Source organism: Lytechinus variegatus, chromosome 1 (genome assembly GCF_018143015.1).
Source record: "Lytechinus variegatus isolate NC3 chromosome 1, Lvar_3.0, whole genome shotgun sequence".
In the NCBI taxonomy this organism is placed as follows: domain Eukaryota; kingdom Metazoa; phylum Echinodermata; class Echinoidea; order Temnopleuroida; family Toxopneustidae; genus Lytechinus; species Lytechinus variegatus.
This window is the reverse complement of record NC_054740.1, coordinates 83614618-83625433: the sequence shown is the minus strand read 5'-3', so window position 1 is coordinate 83625433 and position 10816 is coordinate 83614618. Positions and strand designations below refer to the sequence as shown.

The following is a 10816-nucleotide window of genomic DNA, read 5'->3' as shown; positions in this document are numbered from 1 at the left end:
TAGTCCTATTTGGTTGATTAAAGGTTTTAAATACATATCATGTAAGTTTTGATATATATATAGACCTATAAAAGGAAATATATTCTCAAAGTGGTTGATATTCTCTGTCTTTGGTAAAACTGAGTTTTTTATGCTTTTTTTCTTTAGTTTACCTGTCAACCGGCCTCCACCGAAAAATCACTGACAGGCACGGGTTAAAAACAAAAGAGTTGATAAGCTCCAGCCTTAACAGTGCATTTATTGTTTCACAACTGATTCCAATTTCTTTGACCTCTTCAAAGATTTACATCACTGTCCAGTCTTAAGATAGTTTGGTCAGCTTTGCTGATGAATTCCTAGTCCATTTACATGGCAGATAATTTGACATCACAGGTAGATGTTAAGACTAGACAGTTTAAAACATTAAAACATCTTGTGTAAATGCTCCTCAGCTTTGCTGATGAATGCAAATTTCATATAATTTTACATCATAGTCAGATGTTTTGACAGGTTATTACATCAAGTGTAAATGACCCTCAGCTTTCCTGATGAAATCCAATCATATCAGTCTCTGTATCAAAGTGACCCTCACATGAACATATCATCGTAGCCAGGAGGGGGAAGATGATCTGGATCTGGACCCCCATCAAACCCTCCCTGTGGTCCTCCTCCTGGTCCACCAGGTCGGGGTGGGCCAATGGGGTCAAATCGGGCTCCTGGTGGTACCGCCCCTCTGTAAAAAGATCAATGACAAAAAAAATATCTAACAATTTTTATATGAGTGAATGGTAATAAAATTCATTCTATTATTTTAAAATCATCATTTTCAAAGAAAGATTGCATGATTCATTGGAATATCCTACAGAGTAACAGGTTGTGCATTACTTTTAGCAGATAGATGTAGAAGTAAACGATAGAAATACATGTATATATAACTAACTAATGAGTATTATTGTCAATTCCAAAATTCAGATTAACTGATATAAATGATAAATAAAATCAATGAAATTGGCTAGTTGAATATATTTACCTACATGTATACATGTAAATGTAAAAAAAAAAAAACTGAAAATACTAAAAAAATCTTCACCATGCAATCCTTTTCAGGGTCAACCCATTTTTTTTTTTGGGGGGGAGGCACATTACTTCCAATGAAATGCATCTCAACTTTTCTATGCCTTCCACTCATTCCATTGGCAATAATACTCATAAAATACTACTGCAAATATATAGTAGTTACAATTTGTTTTATTCAAATCAAATGAAGACTGTGTATCACCCCAGTTTGCGCTCCAGCTGAGCTGTTTCTAGTGAATGATGCATTGAAGTAAGTAGTCTTATTCTACTATTCGTACTATGATGATAACCAATTCATTGTACCAAATTAAATTCTGAAAACCTTTACCTTGGTAATCTTCCCCCAGGCATTCCTATTCCAGGATCAATGCCTCTGTGTGGCATTCCTCCTCTGAATGGATCCATCAACATCCCTGCTCCACCGGGTCCAAAAGGATCCAGGTCATCACCACCAACGGCAAAAGGATCCCGAGGTTGCCCCCTGTGATTAAGAATACCACTCATAATTATTTATCATACAATTTTCCCTACCTAAGTCAAATCTTTTGGAATCACATGAATCTTTTGGATTTGAGCAAAAGTTGATTACTCTAAATCCAGGTACACAACTATTTATTCAGAACGATGAATGAAGTGGAAAAGAATTAATTGTGCATTACAGATTTAGCTGGAAGTAAAGAAAAAGATCACTAAGGGCACTCCAGAGTCCAGTGGTCTAGTGGTTATGACACTCACTGGTCTGGTAATCCAAAGGTCATGATGGGCTTCGAATCCTGCCCGATCTGCCTGTGATTTCTTTTCACAGAAGTCAAACTCTACTTCACATAGCAGTAGCGTGTTACCCTTGTGGTATCGTTGGAGACAAATGAGTATCTTATTCCTTGTATTTATCACTCAACAAATAATAGTGATAAAAAAGTTAAACATATAATTTCCTGTAATACTCATTGATAAAAAATTGATTTATTGCTGGTGACTGTACTTCATATCACATAAAATCACAATAAGAGTGATAACTTATGGTTGTGTGCAATATTTAGATGCAGATCTTGAAATGACCAACTAGTTAGTTAGCAAACAATTACTGTTAATGGATGTGACTGGACAAAATTAGTTATGCTCTTGAAGATAAGTTTGATAAGTTTCACTTGCCTATTTTTTGCTTCTTTTGTGTTCTGTATGAAATTACCCCCCTTAGATAATTTGCATTATCATATTGTGTTCAGATTTTTAAGTCGGATTGTAAGTTTAGTCATTAGGATTATTTAAATTTACATACATGATTATCGACCTGTTACATTTAAGTTGTGTATTCACTGATTATCTCATTTATATGTACGTATAATTAATTTTTCGTAATGGTGTTTTCACTTTCAGTTCCTTTGTTGTTCTTTTTCTGAGATATCTTGTATTCCCCCCCCTTCTTTCTTAGCGCTTTGAAACTTTTGTATAAAGCACTCTATAAATTTTGTATATTATTGTATTTTGACACCAAAAAATGTAATACTTCATACTTATCAGTTGAACCTCATCATGCTTTTTTTCAGAATGATAAAATAATAGTTGTTTTTTTCTCCATTTATATATATTTTTTTTTTTCACATATACCATAAAAATTTGGATGCACCAATCAACTCTGAGGTGCTATTTTGACAGTGTTTCTTTGTAGATTATGTCCTACTTAGTTCTTCATTACACAAACCAATTTCTTCTTCTTCTTCACAGTCTGGGCTCCCAATAACAGATAATCCTTTGTATTGATAAATTGTTCTTGTCAATAACAGAGAACAGAATGAGCTTAATCAGTACACAACTCATAATGAGATTACTCCTTCCTAAAAAACTGCATGGAGTTCTAATCTCCTACTAGTGTTTACACTTATGCACAATAGGGGGTGTGTAGGAGTGCTTCAATAGACTGGCAAAGTTTAATCCCTTACAACTCAAAAGCAACATTCTATTCTTTGCTATGTGGTTTAGGATTATTCATGGATAGTAACATTCCTTTGTTAAAGCAGAGAATCTCCTCATTAAGATAAGATATATAACAAAAAGATTAGCATTTTCTTTTCCCGGTTTTATTGGAAGACCACTAAACACTCACCATTCGGGACGACCAGCTTGACCTGGGTGTCTCGGGGGTATTCTCAGGGGGTCTGTGTCTCTGAGTGGGTCAGGGTCCCTAAGAGGATCTGTCTCCCTCTCCCTACCCTGTCTCTGTTCTGTGGATTGTCTGGTTGACTGTGCCTGCTGGGAAGAAGTTGAGGGGGTCTGATTCTTGTTTAAAGGTGCCATCAGATCATCATTAATCAGCTGGTGAAGGAGTTCTTTGTCTCTATAAATACTGGAGAAAACATAAGTGAAAGGAATAAATCATAGATGGTTATTTTATCCAGTACCGGTAATACAGTGCACGTAAGCAATCTACATTCAGCATAATGATTATAAAATGAAGTCGTAACATTTATTCCAAAATAACACTGTAAAATCAGTGTAAAAAAATTCTTGAAATACACATACAAAAAAAACAAAAACATACACAATACACAATAAATAAATAGGTCTCAGGGGCCACAGAACCCGGGAACTTCAGCCCCCCCCCCTCTTTTTCCAAAGTCATAAATACAAAAATGACCATCTGATTGTGATTTTTTTTAATTGTCAGCCCCCCCTCCCCCCGTTCGGTGGCCCGTGTCTTATGATTATTCTCAAAGCCTGCAATATCTTCTTCACAAGCACTGGCCTTCCTCTGGTAATATCTATAATTCAAGCTCTTGTGATCATCTATTGTACAGGTTAGGTCTTATTAAGGCATCTGACTCTGTTAAACTTGAAACAGATGTTTACTTACCGATCAAAGTCTTTGAGATGTTCTTTGTTTACATACTGATCAACATCTAGCGTTAAACTGCTCACTTTCTCATCCTTCAGACGCTGAAATAAATATATTCAAAATTAAAAAACTCCATAATAGTTTCTGGCTTGAAAAAAATGAAAATAATTTTGGAAAATCTAAGGTACAAAAAATTGGATTTCATAGTGAAATATATCGTCATGGGGCTGATAAAACCTTGTATCTCAAAATCGATTGAAAGTTATGAAGATGTAAGCTTTTGTTTGTTTACAAAGAAATTTGTAAAACAAATTGAAAAATTGGTCAGAAAAGGCAAAAGCAAGGAAAAGGGTATTCCAAATGATCCATAGTCTCATCAGTGATTTGAGACTTGTTAATTTCAATTTTAGAGCCATAATTAGCCAGCAGTATTCAATGTGCATGACAAAGATGAATATCCACAGCATTTACATTGCACCACATTTCTGTTATAATAAAATGTTCATGAACACATACTCATCTAATAAAGTTAATTAAGTTGCCAAACTTCTCTTCAGATTCAGTAAAAATCCCTCGGTTCATACCATAAAATTGACGAGAAGTGTGTCCCCCATGACAATGCATTTCAACAGGTGCTGGTCTTCAGAGTTTTCAGGTACATATCTGATGACATACTCCTCCTGGGAGCTATTCCACATGGCTGGTAAGAGTTCACTTTTCTTGTTTGATGATGATGTCTGATTAATAAAACAAAATAAAGATTACACACTAAAATATTGAACTAGAAAAATATTATATCATAATTAAAAGTTTTTAGAAATTCTATTTTATTGCAACACTTTTCTCTTAGATCAATATAAATAATATATGAAACTCTTGATTTAAAAAAACAAATCAATATTACGAAAATAACCTCAAATATACTGCATTATCATATCAGGGCCTAGACAGGAATAACTGTCGTTTCTGGGGATAAATTCAACAATATCTGACATTTTAGTAAAATCCCCATTCACCGACGGTAGTGTGTTTAGTGCGAGCCTGCATGTGTAAAGTTAATCTGGTCAGCAATTTGTAGGACGGAATTTGTCAAGATTTTAATTTCTTTAGATTCTAAATGACATCATATTATCTTGAACGAAGGCCAACTATTTTCGTTAGACTCTAATCTTTCTTTTGATACTAATTTTGTAATTTCTAAGAAAATATAGAAAATATACGTTACCGATGAGTTATTCCTTATTTTTTTTATTTTCTGCCAGAGAGGAAAAAATGGCAGCTTTGTGTTGTTGTCCTTTATGTTCAATGAGTTTTGCTTTTATCATGGTTTTCCAATTAAATTTTCGATATCCTAGCCAATCAATGTGAGCGACAAGTTCTGAACGCACGCACATCTACAAGCGCAAAGCAGCGGCACAAATTGCGATATACATGTATAGCGACTGGTAAATACGTCTGTTAAGGATGATGACGTCATCCAAGATGGCAACTTACGTTGACCAACGAAAGGATTGAAGATGACGATGTTTCGATGATCATTTGAAAGGAATTAGCGGTAACTGCGGTCTAAGGTACAATATTTCTGAATTTTAAACATTTTTCTGTAAATATGGATGTGATTTCTTTTTCATGTGACATTTTATGTACAAAAAAGATAGGAAAATCGGGTTTCCGCCGAATGTTAGATCTAACGTTACTGCTAATACATTGTCTGTATGTACGAGCCTCCAAGCTCTTCAGTCTACAGACCAAAAGCTTCAGTCTCTGTATTTTGGTTGTTCCGCTAAACTACGTTGGCTCCACTCACCATACATAGACTGAAGAGCTTAGGGGCCCGTGGCTACAGACAACGTATAGTGAACTAGCGTTTTATAGATCGCGATTTAAAACTGTTTTTTTGAGCGAAATTTACATTTTCATGGTTTCCATTATCAGGGACATATAAATAACTTAAGTAATTGCATACCTTGGACCGGAGTTATTGAAAAAAAAGTGGAATGCCTCTGGCCGTCTCACCTGCATCACGCGGTTCAATATAGCAGCAGTGCTGACTTTGAATACTACTCTAACTCGCACAAGATGTTCAGTGATACATGGTTACTCTTCTGTCCACTTTTTATGAACTAGACCAATGAACTTACAGAGATATCTATATGATGGTTATTCAACAAAAAACCCCAACATGGCCAAAGTTCATTGACCTTACATGACCTTTGACCTTGATCATGTGACCTGAAACTCGCACAGGATGTTCAGTGATACTTGATTACTCTTATGTACAAGTTTCATGAATCAGATCCATAAACTTCCAAAGTTATGATGGTAATTCAACAGGTACACCCAATTCGGCCAAAGTTCATTGACCTTTGACCTTGGTCATGTGACCTGAAACGCGCACAGGATGTTCAGAGATACTTGATTACTCTAATGTCCAAGTTTAATGTACTAGACCAATAAACTTTCAAAGTTATGATGGTAATTCAACAGATACCCCCAATTCGGCCAAAGTTCATTGACCCTAAATGACCTTTGACCTTAATCATGAGACCTGAAACTTGCACAAAATGTTCAGTGATGCTTGATTACTATTATGTCCAAGTTTCATGAATCAGATCCATAAACTATCAAAGTTATGATGGGAATTCAACAGATATCCCCAATTAGGCCAAAGTTCATTGACCCTAAATGACCTTTGACCTTGGTCATGTGACGTGAAACTTGTGCAGGATGTTCAGTGATACTTGATTAACCTTATGTCCAAGTTTCATGAACTAGGTCCATATATTTTCTAAGTTACACATGTATGATGACATTTCAAAAACTTAACCTCAGGTTAAGATTTCGATGTTGATCCCTCTAACATGGTCTAAGTTCATTGACCCTAAATGACCTTTGACCTTGGTCATGTGACATGAAACTCTAATAGGATGTTCAGTAATACTTGATTAACCTTATGGCCAAGTTTTATTAACTAGGTCCATATACTTTCTAAGTTATGACGTCATTTCAAAAACTTAACCTCAGGTTAAGATTTGATGTTGACGCCGACGCCGCTGCCGTCGGAAAAGTGGCGCCTATAGTCTCACTCTGCTTCGCAGGTGAGACAAAAATCCACTGGATGATTGAGAAATCTGTCATCTAAGACATTTTCTCCTGACCTGACGGTTTTTCTTTCAAGTTGCCATCTTGAATGACGTCATTATCATTAATGTCTTGATGTATCGCAATTATAACTAGTATCGTTTGTCCTCATGTAGTGTATCGTATCGTATTATTGTATTCGTATATTGCCTTGTAGGTGTGCTGGTGGAATGCAATATCGATATCACATTCGTAAATTGTTGACGCCCTCTCCGTTCGTTTGAAATATTTCATAGTTTGGCTGCCATTTTGATCGATTTCGCTGTGCTTTTCCCAACTAAACATTGGTAAAGTATAATTTTCATGCATTTTCATCTATATCTTTTAAAGTATTTTTAAGTTTAATACTTCTATATTTTTAATTTGTAGTTTATATATCCTTAGAGTGTAACTTGGATGTGTAATAATATAGCCCAAAAGTTTGGACTCTGGATTGACAAATGCGAGCCCACACGGACACTTTACCGTCGGTGAATGGGGATTACAGTAAAATGTCAGAAATTGTTGAATAAATCCCCAGAAACGACGGTTATTCCTGTCTATTCAGTCTATTGGTGAGTGAGCCAACGCAGTTCACCCGAACAACCAAAATACAGAGACTGAGTCTGAAGCTTTTAAAGGTCAAGTCCACCTCAGAAAAATGTTGATTTGAATCAATAGAGAAAAATCAGACAAGCACAATGCTGAAGATTTCATCAAAATTGGATGTAAAATAAGAAAGTTATGACATTTCAAAGTTTCGCTTATTTTTAACAAAATAGTTATATGAACGAGCCAGTTACATCCAAATGAGAGAGTTGATGATGTCACTCACTCACTATTTCTTTTTTTTTTTATTGTTTGAATTATACAATATTTCAATTTTTATGAATTTGACGATTAGGACCTCCTTGCCTGAAGCACAAAATGTTAAAATAATGGAATTCCACGTGTTCAGGGAGGAATGAAACTTCATTTACATGACAATGACGAGAAAATCAAAATATTTCATATTTCAAACAATAAAAAACAAAAGAAATAGTGAGTGAATGACATCATCGACTCTCTCATTTGGATGTAGCTGGCTCATTCATATAACTGTTTTTGTGAAATGAAGCGAAATTTTGAAATGTCATAACTTTCTTATTTTACATCCGATTTTGATGAAATTTTCAGTGTTACGCTTGTGAATTTTTCTCTTTTTATTCAAATCAAGTTTTTGTTGGAGTGGACTTGTCCTTTAACTTAGCTTTTTGGTCTAATCAGGGCACTGGAAACAATTTTTTGTGGGTGTTGATGCAAATAAGAAAAAAAAAATGAAGGTCACTTTGAATCTTGATCCCAAGAAATTTGTCAAACCCCCCAGAAGGTTTCTATACGAAATGCAGGTAATTTTTTTTCGTCGTGTCAATCCCGACGACGATGGCAATACATTAAATTATACATATGGGACTACCGATGGACAAAATCGTCGGTATATCACGCCTCTTGTCCTGATTTTAAGAGCATGTCACTTACATCATCGCCATGACCCACACATCTGAAGCCCTTGTTCACTACATTCCAATGAATAAAACAGATTAATCCATCGTAGTTCGACCTGATTTTCGATTCTATGCTGGCAAAGAGACTCTCAAGTCCGGGGAATTTCGCCATTGTTATTGCAAAATCACCACTGACATGAAAACGTTTCTTTGTTTCTTAGTGCACAGTTCACGTAATTGTAAAGCATGCTTCATTTTTACATCGTAAGTAGAGAAAACGATTGGGTACCACTCTCAAAAAGTTTTGGACGAGTTCATTTGTTTGACGGGTTCCCAAAATATTATTAAACGCAATTTTTTTTCCTTTCGAACAGTTTTTGACGTAAGATATATTTGGAAGCCAATTTATATCCATTTCGCACAGTCCATATTGGCTTGCAGCAAACAATGAAACAACCAATTCAGTGGCAAACACAAACTAAGTTCATTGACAGCTTTGTGACTCTTTTTTCTTTACCTCTAATCCTAGCCTAAAAATTCACAAAATGTTGCACCTGATGAGAAATAAAAAATATTTATAATTCCATTTTCATGTTTTTGCTTGCAACCGTTGCAGATGTAGGTCTATCTCATGTGTGGTGTAAAATCAATGCAAAAAGGGAAGGTTATTAATTAGGGGGTCTATCACAAAAAATAATTTGACAAGATTTTCACTTTTCATTTCCATTTATAAAAGCACTATTATAGGTATATTATGGTTTACATTAGAGTTAGAGAATTAAGGGTTCCATATCATATAAAGATACCCTGTACAATATTGGTCCCCTTTTCTCACGACATTCACTCTACACATACATGTATATCATTCACTGAACACAAAATCTTCACTGGCCCACCCCCCCCCACTTTAATCCCTCCGGTAATCCCTCTCATTTATTCATTTTCAGTCCTTTTCTAATTTTACATATTAATGCATTGTACATCGCCCCCTCCTTCTCTGTCTTGCTTTTTTCATACACTCTTCTTTCCCTATGCTTATATATAGTGCACCAATGAATAGGGAAATAGATAATCGGCAATTCATAAATGCTATATTATTATTACTATTATGCTTCCATCTCAGTTCAAAACAATACATATTGTATGTCTCCCTCTACTCTTTGGCATTCTAACCATTCTCTTCCCTTTTTGATTATGCCTTTCACATCGTGTAGGATCGATTTGCTATTGGTTTGTACAAGTTTATGTGCAATAGTGTACTGTATGCCCAATATGTTTTTCCGCTTAAGTCAAATCCAGAATTTGGCACTCATATCCACTGTTTTTCCCCCTCTCTCAGTAGCGGACCGTGACCCGGACGAGACAAAGCATTGGGGGGCACTGCATTGTCTGTAAACAATGCTGTGCCCCCCCAATACTTTGTCTCCTCCGGTCACGGTCCGCCACTGCCCTCTCTAATATGTTAAAAGCATTAATGGGATATACTCACAGACCAATTCTATTTGAAAGTGCAACAGTCATCCAAGGAAAAAAAATTACACATGGGCTTGGAGCGATTTAGCCTCCAAAATGTAAAAAAAAAAGAGCACTGGAAATCCTAATTCATTGCAATGTTTAGCTTATCCAGAGTTGCAGATTTACGCAGTTATGAAAAGTAGCCCCCAGAAAAAAATTGCATGAAGCCATCTCACAAAACAGGGAGCAGAAATAAGATACATTAATTTTGAAATACTGTACACCACCTTCAAAGATACAAACCACATTAAAGGAATAACAGTAAAAAATAATTTTATTTCATTACAAACATTACAAATCTTCAAAAGGCGTACAACAACAATCGAGTACTGCTACAAATCGAATTAATTTGCATAGGATTGTCCAAAATATTCTGGCACAAATACATGAAAGACTCAGCTGTCATCATTAATATTTCAATAGGGAGACATCATGATATTACATTATTTTGACAGCAGAATTAAAAAAAAGGGGAAATTTATCAGAGGACTTTTGAGATAAACCTGGTCAAGAAAAACAAATCATTGAGGTTTAAGTGATATTCAAGAAAGCATGTAAGTTCTCAATTGGATTCTTTTATTTTCTTTTGCAGGCAGTTATTCCACTTGTTGGATACCAATATTTTTTATTATTTCCTTTTATTCTTACAACTTTTAATTAGTCCTTTAAACATTTTAGATACATACTAGTGCATATCTAATACAAAATAAATATTGAATAATGATTACAAAAAAAAGTTACATTTTTGAAATATTATGTCTTGTGAAATTCAGTACATTCGGTTAAAAGTGAACTACAAATTATTGAG

The 10816-nt window shown here is 35.1% G+C and overlaps 1 protein-coding gene across 2 annotated transcripts; it reads right to left on the bottom strand.

Moving 5' to 3' along the window:
• Positions 1 to 218: 218 nt before the first annotated feature.
• On the bottom strand, positions 219 to 8711 carry LOC121425623 (proteasome inhibitor PI31 subunit-like). Of its 2 annotated transcripts, XM_041621757.1 has the most exons (7): positions 8528 to 8711; positions 4474 to 4626; positions 3908 to 3990; positions 3161 to 3400; positions 1385 to 1537; positions 697 to 712; positions 219 to 657 (listed from the first exon to the last, which is right to left on the bottom strand). In XM_041621757.1, exons 1-7 carry the CDS (start codon positions 8663 to 8665, stop codon positions 568 to 570), a joined length of 873 nt encoding a protein of 290 aa, XP_041477691.1. In that variant the 5' UTR covers positions 8666 to 8711; the 3' UTR covers positions 219 to 567. The 2 variants fall into 2 exon arrangements, with proteins under 2 accessions (XP_041477691.1, XP_041477683.1); XM_041621749.1 differs by having other exon boundaries at positions 219 to 712; positions 8528 to 8709.
• Positions 8712 to 10816: the final 2105 nt, after the last annotated feature.